The following is an 18,744-nucleotide window of genomic DNA, read 5'->3' as shown; positions in this document are numbered from 1 at the left end:
TGAAAAGAGCGCCTCCAAATAGTTGCTCACTGGCTATGATTCAGTTCAGCAGGATGGAGAAGGGCCTCACATCGGTCTTTGCATGGGGCCCTAAAATCACTAAACCCGCCCCTGCAGGATGGCATAACATGGAACTTCAACCCACCAGCAGCTTCCCATCAGGGTGGTTTCTGGGAGCCTGATTCGTTCAGTCAGAAGTGTTCTCAGCTCAGTTCTTAAGCAGGAAACTCTGGATGACAAAGGGCTCCAGACTATTTTCTGTGAGGTTGAGGCAATATTAAATGACAGACACGTCACTGAAGTCTGAGATGACCCGGATGACCTTGAAGCCCTCACAGCAAACCACATTTTAATGTTAAAGGGCAAGTCAATCATGCCACCAGGACTGTTTGACCAAAAGGATCTGTACGTCAGGATAAGGTGGAAGCAAATACAATACATGGCTCTTTTGGAAGAGATGGATTTCTGAGTATCTGCCTATGATGCAAGAGAGACGAAAATGGACAAGGCCAAGAAGAAGCCTCACTCCTGGAGACACTTGTTGCAGACGCCACAGCTCCAAGAGGATCTTGGGTGATGAGGAAAGTTTTGGATGTCAGACCAGATGCAAAGGGACGGGTACGCTCTGTGTGCCTTCAAACGAGGACCAGCATTCTGGAGAGGCCTGTGATGAAGCTCTGTCTGCTACTGGAAGCAGCAGTCTATCATCATGAACTAACTCTCTCTTTCTCTACCTCTATTTCTCTCTCTCTTTCTCTCTGTCTAACTTGTTTTGTTGCAGGTTCATCAAGAAGATGATTTATTTAAGGTTAATGTGTAACACACAGAATATTCCTGATTGGTAGTTCATGTTGCAGGAGTAGCTCCTTTTTTATTGCAGATAATTATAATTGTGATATTATGCACAATCAGGGGCCGGAGTGTAGGAGCTCTTTATTTGTGTATTTAGTTGTGTATTTAGTTTACTAATAATAAGTAGTATAGTTTGATTATTCTAGGCGTTTGCTTTATTTAGATTAGATTTTTGATCATATTTTCTTTTGCTAGTTATTTGTTTTCACTCATTGCACATTTCCAAAATTGTAAATAAAATTGTTCACTCATAATGAAGTCTCTCATGAATTAAATAATAAATTGATGTCAGCTTCTTAAAGTTAACGTTAATTTCCGGATCTAATAAACCGTTTTCTTTTCTAGAAACGATACAAGTGAAAAGTTTCAAGTGTTTTATATTAACAGGGACGGCTGTAAAAACTCAGCAGGTCATAAACATCACATTAAAAATATATTTACAGATAAGAAAAGTCACCAAGGAGCTCGGGATGAAGTTTACGTTCCTCATGATGTGGAGTGATTTTAATGACTCTGCCACACTGGTATTAACAAGCTTTTATTGTTTGTGTGACATGAAACCATGGTTACACACCTTTCCTGTCTCGGCCAGAGTGAGGGGAGTTCGTCTCAGCTCAGCGCTGTATTTAATCCCTCCCCTTTAACGAAGGGCTCCATATAAGTATCAACAGCTCTGGGGCGATGGAAGTTGCCATTAGACTGGTATGCAGATCCCCTCAATGATATGCCACTCGTCTTCCAACAACAGGTGGCGCTTGAAAGTGGAAGGCCTCTATCAGTCACATCAGTAACGTAACATAAGTAATGTTCCTCCCCCATGATGTTTATGAAAGTGTTTACCAGTGGTCTTGCTTTACGACATTAATGTATATACATTTTTATCTTTACTGACAACGCGCAAAGTGCAACATAGTGACGTACATAAAGGAATGTATAAGTTTCTCTTGTCCATATTTCATGTGTATTGAAAGTATGGTTGATTACTTCCTGAGGTAGAGTGATGACAGAGAATTAATTTCATATCCTCGACGACGTTACCAGTAAGCTCTTAGCAAAGCTTATCTCAGCTAACAGTTATTTATTGTCAGAGGTGGGAAGTACAAATACTTGTACAATACAATACAATACAGTTACTATTCTTAAAGTCGAGGTGAAATGAGAAATGTCATTTCAATCCTTTTAGATCACATCCCCGGTAATATTGTGCATCTATTTGACAATATAGGCCAAAAAAATACAGAAAAGGGTAAATTAAAGTACAGATACCTGAAAAATCTACTTGAGTATTTATTTTTCTGACAACTTTTACTCCCTACATTTGAACACAAAAATCCTTTAGACTCATTACATTCTCCAAACAGGCTCGTTACTTTACTGCATGTGAGGGGAATTATTGGTTATTTTTTTGCTGGTCTCTGCACGCTGCCTTCCCAACATCAAGAGTGATTTCAAACCTGTAAAAAATGATCCAGGTGCTCATTTGGGACCTCAGGTCGGTTCAGTCTTTATTATTCTGTCTGAAATTCAGCTTGCAGCAAAACCAGACAGTGTCCAGTGATAATAAACGAAGAAAGCTATCCTTGTGTGCCGAGGATTTTTTTTGTTTTGCCAGTTATCAAAAGAGGTATCGTGTGTTGCTGAAGTTCAAAATTCTGGTGTTGTTACAACTGTAGAACAAAGTTAATGCTCAATATGAGCAGTATATCGTTATATCTGCACAGAAGTTGTCGGTAAAATGTCCTTCAGAGGAATACTTTTTTACACAGGTATCTGTACTTCTACGTAAGTATAGAATGTGTGTACATCTGCCACCTGTTTATTGTTAGCCTAGCCACCTTAGCCAGTCAGAGTAATCAATAGCAGAAAGAGAGGATCCCACATATCATAGAAACCTGTCTGACCCGACTGCTGTCGACGTTGGGCTGCATGTATTGATTAAACCTGATATAATTTAGTAGTAGAGAACGGCATGCCGCTGGATCAGGAGCAGCATGCGACAGCGTACTTCATGTACAACAGTTCCTCATTCATAAGAACAGTGAGTTTAAGGCTGGCAGCAGAGCAGAGCTTCTGTACCAGTTATTAATGGACATTAACCTGCAGAGCAGTGGTTCTCACCTGGTCTAGCCTCAGGACCCATCACCACCTTTAATGATAAATCATGACCCAAATTTCTGAAATTATTTAACCAATCACATTTATTTATTTATCTATTTAATGACAAATGGTGCAGTTTTGACCTAAGACGCAACAAAACATCACAGTGAGTCAACATCACAAAACACAACAGTAATGATGACCCAAAATGACCAGCAGGTGGCATTAGAGGAAAATATACCCTCCACAAACATAACTAAAGAAGTGCACCATAATTGCAACGACTGTAGGGCTCATCAAGTTACAAGAATGTAAATGTGACTGTAGTTGGGATTACCCAGTCAGTGGATACATGGAGTGTGAATGAACCACACTACCACTGCAAGCATAGGAAACCTTTGTCCTCCAAAATAAAAGCGCAGCATAAAGTTTTTTTCCCAACCACACATATGCGTCCCAATTTTGGGTCCAGACCCACCAGTTGACAACCACTGCTTAAGACAACTTTGACAGAGACTGTGAGTCTTCTCCAGATGCTCATCACCACACCCATCACAACAGCTATCTCAGAGGAGCTTCTCTACTTTGAAGAGGAACAAGACTTTCCTCACAGTGACGCAGGATTTCTTCATGCTCTGACTTTGCTGCTTAAAGCAGCTTCCAGGAAACTTTCATTTGACACTGTGAAACTTTGTCAAACAGTTTTTAGAAGCGTTCATACACCTCGCTCATCCTACAGCTGACACATTTGGATGCTTTGTTATAGTAACTCTGTTGATAAAGCTGCAGTTACAAACAGACCAGCAGATCGTGCCTCTGAGTAAGGTGAGACATTTTAGCTTTGAAGCACAAGTCTGCTGGAGTTCACTTTCTCTGCACCTCAGAGCACTTTACTGCCATGCCTGTGTCCATGTAAGTGTCATTACTGCCAACTGCTCTCCATGTTCACATATACTTTTACATTTGTGTGTGAATCTGCCCGTGTGGGTCACCAACATAACATGTTGAGATGTCTGTTAAGTCGTCATTAACTTCTTTATTTCGTGTTTGAATAAAATATTTGTTTCATATTTAATTTAAGAAAGTAGAAATGCATTTTTATACCTTCACTTTTTGCTTTAAACACAGATGATGTTTGCTGAACATGATTGGATGTGGCACAGCCCTACAGAGAACATTTACCAGCAGCCACCACTAGGGTGGACTCAGTAGAATTACAGTGGCACAGTTTCATAACCACTGCAGGATGATATGATAGTTTAAAACATAATTTAACATAAATAAATATATTTGCCACATTTTATGTTTTTATTGCATTTGTTTCACTTAGAAAACAAAAGCTGAGCTAAAGTCGTGCAGCTGTAAAGTGTGTGAGTTTGGAGAGAGAGCAGCGTTTTGCATCTGATTATGTGTTAAAAATAGTGTGAGGGTGATGCAGCTGCTTTGACGTTCTGATGTGGTGTGTGCCTACAGGAGCTGTGTAACCCTGTGCCCCTTTCCTCTGCACTGTCACATGAACAGGAAGAGGAAGACCAGCTTGTGGTTTCTGTGAATCTATCAGAGATGTTTCTGACTTTGGCTGCTGGCTGTGTTCATACAGAGCAGATGTATGAGCCGTTTAGCAGGGAAACAAAGGGTGTGAAAGAAGAGTGGCATGGTGGCACAGTGTGCTGATGGCTGACGGTTTAACCACCTTTAATCCTACAAACATGAGACACACCAGACTCAGTGTACCAGCCTGCAGGATGAGTCAAAATCATGCCAGCAGCAGGATTTCCTTTATACTGAAGAACGTGTCGAGTAGGACGAAGCTTTTACGGGCAGCAGACAGACGGGTATCATGTCACCCGGGTAAGTGCCAACGCCTCTGCAAACCTGTTTTTATTTCAAATGAAGATTTTCCTGCAGAATCAGAATGTACAGGATGCTGCTGTATGTGTCCTCCAGGTGTGTAAAATCAGGTCTCACAGGGATTTATTGTTCACGTCTCTTTGCTCCTTCTTCTCTGAACTCTTCTGATCTTAGTCATGTTGAGTTTGTGATGCACCGAGCTGCCAGGATGTGCCATCTTTACAAAACCTCTATCTGCCAGTTTCATTTCACAAGACGCCTCATCAGCAGCCCACACTGAACAGTTCAGATGTGCTGATCAGACAGTGACTGATTTTAAAATTCATACAGTACTGTGCAAAAGTTTTAGCCAGCTGTGGAAAAAATGCTGTAAACTAAGAATGCTTTCAAAAATACAAATAATTGTTTTATCAATTAACAAAATGACAATTTACAAAGTGAGCGAACAAAAGAAAAATCTAAATCAAATCAATATTTGGTGTTACTAACCTTAGCTTTCAAACCAACATTAATTCTTACAGGTTTGCACAAAGTAAGAGATTTAGTAGGATTATAGTCAGGTGTATGATCAACCAATTACACCAATGATTCTAATGATCATCAGTTTCACATGTAGGTTGAAACACAGTCATTAGCTGAAACAGAAACAGCTGTGTAGGAGGCTTAAAACTGGGAGATGAACAGCCAAACTCTGCTACCAAGGTGAGGCTGTGGAAGACAGTTTCATGTCACAGGTCATACACCATGGCAAGACTGAGCACAGCAACAAGACACAAGGTAGTTATACTGCATCAGCAAGGTCTCTCCCAGACAAGGATGTCAAAGCAGACTGGGGTTTCAAGATGTGCTGTTCAAGCTCTTTGGAAGAAGCACAAAGAAATGGGCAACGTTTTTAACATTTCCTTCAGAAACCCAGGTACACCCATCTACTGTCTGGAGAAGTCTGGCCAGAAGTGGTCTTCATGGAAGAGTTGCAGCCAAAAAGCCTCCGACATGGAAACAAGGCCAAGTGACTCAACTACGCATGAAAACATAGGAACTGGGGTGCAGAAAATGGCAGCAGGTGCTCTGGACTGATGAGTCAAATTTGAAATATTTGGCTGTAGCAGAAGGCAGTTTGTTCGCCGAAGGGCTGGAGAGCGGTACAATAATGAGTGTCTGCAGGCAACAGTGAAGCATGGTGGAGGTTCCTTACAAGTTTGGGGCTGCATTTCTGCAAATGGAGTCAGAGATTTGATCAGGATTAATGGTGTCCTCAATGCTGAGAAATACAGGCAGATACTTATCCATCATGCATCAGGGAGGCGTATGATTGGCCCCAAATTCATTCTGCAGCAGGACAACGACCCCAAACATACAGCCAATGTCATGAAGAAATATCTTCAGCGTGAAGAAGAACAAGTCCTGGAAGTGATGGTCTGGCCCCCACAGAGCCCTGATCTCAACATCATGTCTGTCTGGGATTACATGAAGAGACAGAAGGATCTGAGGAAGCCTACATCCACAGAAGATCTGTGGTTAGTTCTCCAAGATGTTTGGAACAACCTACCAGCCGAGTTCCTTCAAAAACTGTGTGCAAGTGTACCAAGTTTTGAAGGCAAAGGGTGGTCACACCAAATACTGATTTGATTTAGATTTCTCTTCTGTTCATTCACTGCATTTTGTTCATTGATGAATATAAACTATTAACACTTCCATTTTTGAAAGCATTCTTAGTTTACAGCATTTTTTCGCACCTGCCTAAAACTTTTGCACAGTACTGTATAGGCTTTGATATAGTGTAACTGTTTTAAATATTACCTGATGACTAATTGGAAGGACAACATTCTCTAGTTTATTAAAGTGTGCTCATTTAATATGGCCCTAAAACAACCCGAACTACATGAGCTCAAACATGGAGGAACAACTTTTTAACACGGCCACACCGAATGTTACAGCTATGAAAATCAGCACACACCTTTTACATCATGTCTCCTACATCTGTGTGAAATCTGAGATCAGTGGAACTTTATAGGAGCTGCTGAGTTTTTAGTTTGTGCTGTCTTTGTCCTCTCAGCTTTTTAACATGTTTAAGTTTCGTTCATTTAAGAGCAGAAATGAGTGAGAAACACTGATGAGTTTTTTTTAACAGTTTTTAAAATAATTTTCAAAAAGTCTGATTACAAATAAACTCAGAATGATCACTGCAGTTTTCTTATAATATTTGATTTGTGTTTGTTACATCTCTTAGAAGCTCACTGTGAATCATCCTGTAACAACAGTAATCAGCTGAAACGTGGAGTCAGAAGAAATAAAAGAGGTGTGTTTGTGTTTGCAGCGTACCCTCTGCAGTTCCTGCCCTCATGAGAACAAATGAAAGCAGAATAATATCTCTGATCTGCCCTTCCTTCCTCTTTAGGAGCTACACACCAGTGATCTGTGCCCCTTTGACCTGGAATGCACCCAGTAGCCATGACAACATCTGGATCCTTCCTCCTCCTCCTCCTGCTGCTCCTCCTCAGCTCGTCTCTGCTTTATTACAGCCTCTTAGAGCAGACGCTCCCTCTGCTGAAATATCACCCAGTTGGTCCTAAGAGAAACATCAGCATCCTGTTGTGGCACCGGCCGTTTGGCCGCTCCTTCAGGCTCCGTGGAGACCAATGCCTGGAAAAGTACAACATCAGTAGCTGTTTCCTCACTGATAACACCTCCACCTTCTCCGCTGCAGATGTGGTCGTCTTCCATCACCAGGAGCTGAGCGGAGGTCGCTCCCTGCTGCCTCTGCACCGGGACCGCCCGGCCTCCCAGCGGTGGGTGTGGCTGTCCATGGAGCCTCCCGTCAACAACGTGAACCTCTCACAGCTCAACGGCCTCTTCAACTGGACCATGAGCTACAGGCGGGATGCAGACATATCTGTACCTTATGGACAGACCGCGTTAGGAAGTGATGGACACGGCCTTAATGCCGCTCCAAACCGTTCCTGCTTGGTGGGCTGGGTGGTGAGCAGATACCGGCCTCAGCAGGCTCGGGCTGCTGTTTACCAGAGTCTAAAAAAGTACGTCCCCATCCAGGTGTACGGCAGGTGGAACAAGAAACCGCTGTCACACAGGAAGCTGCTGCCCACCATTGCAAAGTGCTTCTTTTACCTGTCTTTGGAGAACTCTGAAGCCACTGACTACATCAGTGAGAAGCTGTGGAGGAACGCTTTCCAAGCAGGAGTCGTACCGGTGGTCCTCGGCCCCAGCAGGGCCACATACGAGGCCCTGGCCCCCCCAGGGTCCTTCATCCATGTGTCTGATTTCAGGAGCACAGCAGATCTGGCTGCCTATCTGAAGCGTGTGGCTGCAGACAGGCGGGCGTATGAGGAGTACTTTGAGTGGCAGCGCACTCACAGAATAAAAACCTACACTGACTGGATAGAAAGGCTGTGCCAGATCTGTGTTCAATACCCCAGTTTACCCACACACAGAGTCTACGAGGACCTGGAGGGCTGGGTTCACAGCTAACGGCCGCTTCAGACCAAAGAGACGCCACAAGATGAGATGAAACTTGTAACAACCTGCAATTCACCAAATTCAAACTGTGGCCTCCTATGACGTCACGCTCAGGGTGGAAGCTTAAATACTGTTATAATGTTTAATGCTGGGCGGTATGACTAATAATCTGTTTCACTTGCGGTTTCATGGTATATCACAGTATTTTTTTTCCCAGTCTGGGTCTTATATATAGGTTTATAGCGGGGGTGGCCGATATGACCTAAAATCTATATCTATTAATATTTATTTTCCTTTTGGCGGTCTTGGTATTATATTGCGGTATTCCTAAATGAAAAGGTGCTCCACTTAAAACATGATTCTTGCTCTTTTTGCTCTGTTGTTAATGTAAGGGAACACATCAATGTGTTTTTTATGTACATATAAACAATTAACAATTTTACTTAATATTATTTGGGACTTTAAGTCTGTTTTACAAAATAAAAATCCCCTCCTACTTTTCCACACTTGGTTCAGCGACTACAAATAGACTTGTGGGCTGCAGCTGGGTTACTTGTCATCTTCCGTTTCTTACGGTGTTCAAATGTACTGTATGTTTAAATCAGCGTGACCAGCCTCGTGACGGGAACTTTTGGAAACAAAACTCACATTCACTGAAAAGCCGACTCACATAACTGCGCGTATGACTCAATCATTCCGCCGACATTATATAGAAGGGCTGCAGCGTCGCGCGCATGTCTACAGGCAAGTGACACACACACACACCCTGAATGCAGAGCGCTAGGTCTCTGTGTGCTATGCGGAAGAGATGCACTTTGTGATATTAGACCGACTTTTTTCTGTCGATAAGTTATGGAAAACGTGTACGAAAACCAAAACATTTGTGTTTATCACACACGGTATTGCAAAATCCATATCATGGCAGAACGTGACACCGGTGACTATGTGAAACTGGTATACCGCCCACCCCTATGTTTAAGTGCTGAAACTTTAGGTTGTAAGTTGTATGAACTCAGTGACTCTGACAAATATCTACCAGTTCACCCATTCACAATAATCAGCCACTGAAGAGACAACAGGCTGTGATAATCTAGATGAACTCTCCGCCATGTTTCTAAACAAGACATTTAATAACCTGTTAGCAACAGTTACAATGAGTGTTGAACCGTACAATAGGAAAGTAAAATGTTAGCTGTGAAGTGGTTAATTGCTGTTTAACCCTTTCCTATCGTATCCTATAACATCTTCAGGAGTTAATGCAGTCAGCCAATTTTTGCTGTAGATAATATTAGCTAGCTACATGCTAATGCTAACGTTAGCTATTTTCCAGTCATGGAACGCATCCACTATCTTCTGACGATCATGTAGCCTCTGGGAGAAAAGGAGGATTTTTCAGGGCTTCAGGTGCAGCCAGCGGTGATTCCAGGCGAAGACCTCCTTTTCTGGGTGCTGTTTATTGTGCCAAAATCATAAGGATTGAGAATAAAAAAATATATAGTCTCTGCTTGCATTTCTGCAATTAATCAAACAACTGTTGAACAAGCAGAAGGTAAATTAAAATAACACATCTTTGACTTCCAGCAGTCAACTCTCCTCTCATCCACAGCTGCTATATTTTGCACATGCGGCCGACGCTGCGTTTTCACTGAACCTAAACGCTTCACCGTTAAGCTAGCTTTAATGGAAGAGGGGTCTTCCTGTTTCCCATAAAACAAAAGCTGTTTTATTTCTGAAGGAAATGTTAAAAGCGCTGAGTTATAACATTTTTCATCATGTCCTGCCCCCTGCATCCCTCGCCTGAAGCAAGCAAAGTATTTCCATAAGGCGAGAACACATCTGACATGACAATCTCCTGTTGTGTGCTTTAACTGTGAAAGGGCAACTCTGGACATTCCTAATTCTCCAGACATTGTAAACTAGCAAAGCTTTTTGGAAGACCGTCTGATCACCTGAGAGGTTTTTCTCTGGCAGAAAGGCTGTTGCATGGCACTGAGCAGCGCTCCATCCCCGATCACAGAGGAAGTTTATCCAGGTGTTAAAAAGTTGCTCCAGAACTACAAATCAATACTGCACTGTCAAACAATCGCTGGACCTGGAGTAGGAGTCCTTTCACAGCAGGGCCAGCCGTTCTCTGATGTTATGGACTTTTCATTTCATCTGCACTCTTTGCTAAGGAAAAGACTAATTATTATTTAATGTGAACATGCCTCAAGTGTACCTGGTCAGAAAAGGACCCATGAAGGCTTTGGATGTTTAACGCAGTTGAAAAGGGTTACAGCACTGCAGGTTTGAAGTAACGGACATGACTGACACCTGCTGGTGACATGAAGGTAGTGCAGTCATATAAGGTTGCTGCTCATTATGTTCTCCATTAAATCAGTGTGAGTTAATTCATGGCTATAATGGAAAAGTCAGGTCATTTTATTTATTCTTAATAAAGCCAACAACAGGATAAAATGCAGCAAGAGGACGTCTGTATAAATGTGATTTTAAATTGTCAGTGGTAGAAGAAAAATGGGAGATTTTTTCAGAACCTCAGAGCAGCAACCAAAATAGGCTGGACAGTTTTTGTGTGTTTTTGTAAAATAGGTGTAGTCCTCCTGCACAACTCTTATTTTGTACATTAAAATTTTAATGTGTTTTTATCACTTAAAATGACTTAAATCATGGAAATATTTGAATTTTTTTTTAAAATATTTTTATAGGGGGGTAGTTGGTAAATTGTTGCCTTATGGCAACAATGCACAATCATGGAAAGTACCATAAAATCTTATTTTTCTCTAAAAACATCCCTTTATTGAAAGCAAGACTAAACAAATCCAACTTATACTTAGTGAAATGTATAACTCAATATTTACACACTTAAATTAATATAATTTTAATTGTTATTTGGCAATAACATCATAAGATAGTTACACACATTTTTTTGATCAAAATCAAATTTATTTCCTGTTTAATTTCACTTAATTATTCTCATTCAATATCATTCATTTCATTTGGTCATCATCAACATGTGCAATGAACTGCTCCATGTCTGCAGTAACATTGAGGGTTCTAGTAACATCACACCGTAACGCACGAGATTAGTTTGCCTGACGACATCTTCTATTACTTCTGTGGAAAAGGCGGCGAAAGTAATTTACTGGTTCTGATACTCCAGTTAACTCTGGTAGAGATTCTTTCCATTGTTGCACTGGTGGAATTGTTTTCTTTGTTTGCCACTTCAGGTTTTTCACCTTATGGAACTCTGGTACAGCATGCCTCACTGGTCCACCTGGTGAAATTTAACATAAGGACTCACATTGTAAATAACTATGATGGAAAGGTGCTATATATGAAACATATTATTTTTGTTTAGGTTTATTATTTACTTTTTAAAAAATCTTACTTTCTACATACATCATGGAAGGGTAACAAATTCATTTTGCAGTAACCTATTCTCCTTCCTAAAGTCAACTCAAAGTCAACTCCTTACACACAGAAACTCACTCATGTGTGTGCACACACACATAGGAGAATCTGGCTTGCATGTTCTATGGATGAAAGCAGCATGTAAACTGGCTATACAGTAAAAAATAGCACAAAATGCTGCCTACAATTCCAATTACCGTACTGTCTGGACTATATATCAGTGTATTTCCCACCTGTAATGCATCTACAATATATTATCTTCAAGGAAGAAAACATTGTTGTTAAAAGTTACAGTTACAAAATGTCTGAAATTACAAAATATAAATAAAAAAATGTGTTTTTTCCCTTTTGAATGTAATCAAAAGTTGTAAACATAGTCTCAGAGTAGCCTAGTGCTATGTAAGTCAATTGCAGCCCAATAGGTTGAATGCACATAGATCACTTCCATATTCGCATATAGTTGCCATATGGCAACAAATTCATTTTACCATTTAACATCTAAACTGGTTTTAATGATAAAAATGAAAAGTTAACTTACCCCAGATAGTATTTCACTTTTTTTCTTGAAGGAATTTTGCCAAAATATCGAACAATCAGTCAACTTTGGGAGCCCTTAGATCATGATCTTGTCAGTGTCAAATGTCCATGATAAAAGGGGCTGCAAACAGGATTTCCTAGTCATGTGACATCATTAAGTATTTGTCCTTTTAAAGTAAAGGTCCCCTTTTCACATCTAAACAGTAAAACATGGATTTTATATCACTGCCCTTTAGTAAAATTGAGATAAAGTAATTGTTGCCATATGGCAACGCCATGCAATAGAGTAATCGTTTTACACCTGATGACTCTATGATACTGTTTAGTAGGGCTGAACAATTAATCAAAATTTAATCGAAATCGCAATATGGCCTGCTGCAATAACGCGCAATACTTATTCAAGGTGAAGTGTGTACAAAATACCATTTTAATTTAAATATTGTGCTGCAGAGACGTTGTGACCGACACATACACAAACTTAAGTATCAAACTTCAGTATCTGTTTAGCATGGGTGATGAGTTGGTAAGAGGTCTACTAATAGAGGATATACAACAACAACAACAACAACAAAGGACCGGCCAGTAGATTAACTGCTATGCCAGTAGGATCCACTAGCCCACAATGTAAACAATATAGTAGCCCTCCTGAGATTCACAGTTCTGATAAACGGGCCGAAATTACTTTCTACGCAGAACCCCGCAGTAATCTTGAAAAAATGTGCTCATTGTCGACCCCTGCCGGCTGTGGCTCAGTGGTAGAGTCGGTGGTCTTTCAATTGGAAGGTCAGAAGTTCGATCCCCAGCTTCCTCAGGCTGCATGTCGAAATGTCCTTGGGCAAGACACTGAACCCCAGGTCCTTTACGTAACAGCCTCTGCCATCAGTGTATGAATGTGAGTGTGAATGGGTGATGTGATCTGATATTTAGTGTAAAAGCAGCTTTGAATGGTTGTTGTATAAGTACAGTCCATTTACCAACTACATAGGTTTCTGCCTTAGCTTATGATTTTAGCTAGACAGTTAGTGTGAGCAAAAGTTCCTCGAGAAAAATACTGTACAACAAGGTTCAAATGTTATTAAAAATAACATTTGTTTATGAAACAAACAAAAAAATAAATTCTAGTCTATTAGTACCATAAGTTGGCACAATGTTGGAGCTCATTTGAATCCTTTCTTTAATGTTTGTCTCTACTCACGGTTCCTTCGACACACCTAATGTCCCATGTGTGATGAGAAACACCGCTGTGGCATGTGCAGCCAGCCATACTCCACCCTGCTGAAGCGAGTCCCGAGCACTTCAAAGCACCATCACTGGCTTGGCAGCAGATCCGAAGCACACTGTTTAAAATGTACCAACCACAAATAAACTACTTGATCATAAGGGTAAATGTTCATATGATTGTAGTTTCCAACAGTCTATACTTACTCAGGAACTTGGCAAAGAATTACGGTTTCTTCCTCACGCACCTTATGCTAGCGGCTGCTTCGGCTAATTAGCGACAGCTCAAAACGTAGTCACAGCGTTAGCATCAACAACGTGATTTTACCGACCAAACACAGATTTCAAACAACTCACTCTCAACGTAGTACAAACAAAAATAACATTTGGTCAATAAAATACTTCAGTAACAGTACTAAACAAAATTTGCAAACAAAGTTTCCCTCTCTTCCGTTCTCTTTTTTCCTTCTCCCGCCTCTCTCGTCTCTGTCCTCTCTGCGCTACACTCGTCCCGCCCCTCTACCTGATTGGTTAGGAGCAGGTAACGACTCCCTGCATGAGTGACACCTGTCTAAACCAATAAAGCAACTCTTAGCAGTGCATGACAGCTTGAAGGACTGCTCACATTTTTTTAGTCACTTCACATCTATTATCCCTTACAAACATTTTAACCCCATAAATGCAAATAAGGACAATGTAGACAACGTGTATTTTAAACAGGGTACTGCATAGTTTTAAAATTCCCATCGTATGTAATTGATCATATGTTCATGTTTGTTTGTTTTGGTCTTATTGTTACTTCTGTTACCAAGTATGTTTTATTTTCCATGTTATTATAATGTATTATGACACTTTATCCTGGTTTTAATGCTCATTCTGTCTGTTTTCAAGAGCATTTAGTTATGACTTTGGAACAGATTTGGACTTTGGAACAGATTGATTAACATACCAGATAACAGACCAACTAAGAACATCTTTCTCTGGGATCTCTCAAATAACTATCCTTGGTCGAGGGAGCTTTCGAAAATATTTGCAGCAGGTCTCCAACAGAAACAAATTATCATATAGTGTCAGTCAAATTAAAACAATACTATTTGAAAATTTTAAACAGAAATGGTCTAAAGAAGTCTTAAATAAACCAAAGTTAAGGACATATTGGGCCTCATGCAAGAAGCGACATAAGGAAAAATGTTCTCTTATTTTTGATCTTATCCACGAGTTTTTCTTATTTTGTTCTTACCCACTGGTTTCCTGGACTCACCAATGTTTTCTTATTTTTGCTCTTCTCTTGGGTAAGATAAAATGACTGGTGGAGAGCACTCTTACCAAGATAAGAAAAAAAGCCTCCGGATTTCACGGTCTACAAATGTTTGTCCAATGCACGGAAATATAAGTTTTAAAACTGAAAAACATATATCATTATATTTTTTTAGGGTAATTATAATGATTGGATTATTAAATTTTTGGGCTAAAGAGATACTACTGTTCAATTGATCCCAATTAAGACTATAAAATGGATGCTTGTGTGCTTTCTGCTTCTGAATAGCTCACATACAGCTGTTAGATGCTTTGGCCATCCAGGCCTTTAGCAGAGAGTGTAATTTGAGATATCGCACAGATCTAATATGAGACGGATGAATGGCTGCTGAGCCGTTTCAGCTTCCATCTTCATATCAAACCGCTTTTTTTTTTATTTCAGTTACCGTGTGTCCCTCGGCTAACACAGTTTTCAGTTTCGTTCTATTGGGCGGCTCCTAATGGTGATACAAGGGAATTATGGGCATACATGTCCCAATTGTGTTACCTCCTTCGGCGATAGATAGTGACTTAACAGATTCTAATTAAGTGAAAATCTTTGAGATTATATCTTGAAGTTGATTTAAAAGTACTTCGATTTCGCAACTGCTGTAGGTCTTCTTCTTACAACCTTTTTTCGGTGGCATTTCTTCCGATTTGCGCACGGCACAACATGCACCTGCCCTTATATGGTGTTTAAGGGGCATTGCCTATGCTAATTACATCAACCATGCCCCTCCAGTTTGAGATTAAGTGGAATTCATCATTCAGCTCTCCTGGGTAAGAGCAGATTGGGATGGTTAAGAACGTTTGGTGCATCCAGCGTTGACTTCCCTTATTTTTTCTCTTAACAGAAAATTAAAAGAACATTTAAGAGACTGTTGCTGCAAGAGGCCCAATGTTTGATTAGAGCTTTATGTCACCCTGAACCTAACCCAAGCACAGAGGTCTGCCCTAGCCTAGCTGAGGTGAGGTATCCTGCCTCTGGCTCTGGAAACACAGCGCTTTTACTCTATTCCAGAGGAGAACAGAAAGGGTTTCCTCAATGATCTGGGAGAAGTTGAAAATGACATGCATTTTTAGTTACTGTCCTCTGTATCACAATCTCAGATGTTACCTTTTCAGTAAAATGTCTGCAGATTTTCCTGATTTGTTTTCCATGTCTGATGAATGCAGACTTCAGTATCTATTCACACATGAAGTATTTCAGTTGGCTGAGTTTGTGTTTAAGGCTTTCCAACAGCGTAGTAGCACGCTTTATGTTTGATGTTTTTCATACTTTATTAGACATTGTTTGATATATTTTGAGGTGTAACTGTTCTTTTGTTCTCATTCTGTCTTATCACTTGTTTGTTTTGTTTGCAGTGGCACATTTTTGTGCATCACACTATGAAATAAATCAATAACTAAGTAGAGACAAAGAAAGAATGACTGTCCAGCTATCTGACGGTAAATAAATCCAAGGTGTGGATCCGAGGCACTCTGGTGTGGAATAAAAATCCTTGATTGTAACATGGATAGGTCAAGTCAACGTGTTTCGACTCAGCAGGACTTCATCAGGACATACATTAAAAAAGGCTGTCAGGTGCAGCAATTTAACCCTGATCAAGTCATGTGACACAGGTCACATGGGTGAATTTGTTTTTTCAGAAGTGACTAAACATAAGAAATGAAAAGGCCATACACCATATGACAAAGAAAAGAAGGTATAAAACATGAATGTCAACGTAACCAAAAGTCACAAAAACATAGAAAGTCTCATATGAGTGAAGGTCAACCAAACTAAACAAATAAATGAACACAAGAGTAAATTAAATGACCGAACCTGAGTGACCCTGAAAAATTAAATGAAAACTTACAGAAGGGTAAGGGTAAAGAAACACAATATAAAAAGGAATAATCTTTAAACTATAAAGGAAATATATGACAATCTAACACAGATCAAAAATGGAAATATGACAATCTGACACTGATAGAAATGCAAGTAGAAGAGACTTTTTCATAAAGCTATAACCATCAGGGTAGAGTGAGGAATAATGAAGAGAATGAAAGTAGAGATATACTGAAACAGCGTGAAACCACCTGTGCCTATGAAGATGCAGTTTAGTGCTGTATCAGAAAACATCAGAGGAAGGGCGAAAAATCTACTTCCTCATTAAGGCCCAGGAAGGACATGGCCTTGAGGGTGTCGAGCCAAAAAGTCTCACGTTGCAGGAGGCGTTTCAGCCCGTCACCGACCCTGACACTACTAGGGATTACTTCAATGGCCATGACTTTTAGATTGTCTAGAAACCTTTGGAACTGGCCATGAGGAATGTTGGAAATTAGGCTTTTAAGGTGAAAACTATCAGCCTTTAGGATGGTGTTTCTGTCACTGTTTTTCCTATAAATCGACGTATGTAGTTGTCCATGACCGTCGACTATAATTCTCAGGTCCAGAAAATTTAGCTCTGTTTCACTGTATTCCAAACTGAGTTTGATGGTAGGGTTACTGGTGTTGAAGTACAGGTGAAAATCCTGAAGGTGTTGTTGACCCTGAAAAGATGAAAAAAAGGTGATTCATGTATCTGCCGTACCACTAAATGTTGGGTTGGGATTGGATTGGCTGACAGGTACCTGTCCTCCCAAAGTCCCAAGTATAACCCAGCATAGTTGGGAGCGTAGGCAGCTCCCATGGCTGTGCTTTTTACTTGTCTGTAAAGTTGATCCTGGAATAAAAATATATTGTTTTTTAAAGTCCAGTTTGTAAGTTGAGTTTCAACATTTGATCTCTGTTGTAGATAATGGCTTAGAGCATCACAGCCTTCAGAATGGTCACTGTTAGTGTGCAAACCAAACACTAACTAACTAGTTATTATTATTATTATTATTATTAATAATATTAATATTATTAATTTAAAAAACTCTTCATGAACAAACCAAACTTATCAGGGTTTTTAGATGTGGAGGAAGTCACATTTCAATGAACACTGAAGTTACTGTTCATCATGTTCTGATGCTGTTAATACATGCCATACACAACAATATTTAAACTAAAGTTAAAAAGCTCCACTTACAACACAACACATACAACACAAAGGTGGAGAGGCCTTAAACTGTCAGTTTTATTTTATGAGTTTACAGGCTGCTCCACTTTTATTTCAACAGTTGACAAATGTGATCCACATATTTGTTAACAAGGAGTTTCTCTTCCCTCTCCACATCAGAGAGGTCAAAGGTCAAGGGACTCGAAGAAGTAGAAATAAAACAATCTATTTGAAATTAAATGTATCAATATTAAAAAGCCTATTTCATGTCCTCTGAGGTTATTTTTGCCTTACATTACAGTTTACAGTTTTGCTGTTTGAATGCAGTCTCTCGATAATAACAGCAGCACTCATTTTAAATGAACAGTTTTTTCTCTTTTTTTTTCATAATGAAATAGCCTACTATGGTCAAGAGTGTATAAGTTTAATTAATTTCATGTTTTGTCAGTGATGAGATGAAGACCTGTGGCCTGTATAAAACCAGACTGTCTAAAACATTTTCGGCTTTAGAAAAACGAACTGAAACTGTAGCCTATAGTGTGTTTACAAAACTAAAGTAAGATAAAATCACTGAGAAAATGTCACTTCATGTTCTTATGGGGGGAGGTTTTACGTGCTGCGTGTTTGTCTCTCTCTCTCTCTCTCTCTCTCTCTCTCTCTCTCTCTCTCTCTCTCTCTCTCTCTCACTTGTGTGCTCCTCAGGTGCTGCTCTCCCTTTGATGCAGCAGGTAATGTGTCAACTTGCCAATTAAGGAGAGAGTGTAAAAAGCACAGCATTAGCTTTCTCCCTCTGTGGAAGGAGGGTGTTTTCCTTTGAGGCCTTCATGTTTCGTGTTTTTTTCTGATAAGAGGCTCGTTGTCAGTTTGCTTTTAAATTTGTTCCTCCCTTCTTTTCCCTGGGTTTTATGTTATGGTTTCTCCCCCAACCATCTTTGGGACAGGTACTAAGTGACACCTTCCTGTAGTGCATACGCACGTGCCA

At 40.1% G+C, this 18,744-nt stretch overlaps 1 protein-coding gene across 1 annotated transcript; it reads left to right on the top strand.

Moving 5' to 3' along the window:
• The first annotated feature begins 4,579 nt into the window (after positions 1–4,579).
• LOC138610507 (alpha-(1,3)-fucosyltransferase 7) lies at positions 4,580–8,723 on the top strand. Its single transcript, XM_069683270.1, has 2 exons — positions 4,580–4,800; positions 7,199–8,723. The coding sequence occupies exon 2, from the start codon at positions 7,237–7,239 to the stop codon at positions 8,284–8,286; it is 1,050 nt and encodes a 349-aa protein (XP_069539371.1). The 5' UTR covers positions 4,580–4,800; positions 7,199–7,236; the 3' UTR covers positions 8,287–8,723.
• Positions 8,724–18,744: the final 10,021 nt, after the last annotated feature.

This window comes from Semicossyphus pulcher, unplaced genomic scaffold (genome assembly GCF_022749685.1).
Source record: "Semicossyphus pulcher isolate SPU_LCO1_2020_fin unplaced genomic scaffold, fSemPul1.0.p SCAF_6, whole genome shotgun sequence".
Lineage (NCBI taxonomy): Eukaryota > Metazoa > Chordata > Actinopteri > Labriformes > Labridae > Semicossyphus > Semicossyphus pulcher.
This window is presented reverse-complemented; position numbering and strand designations above follow the sequence as displayed.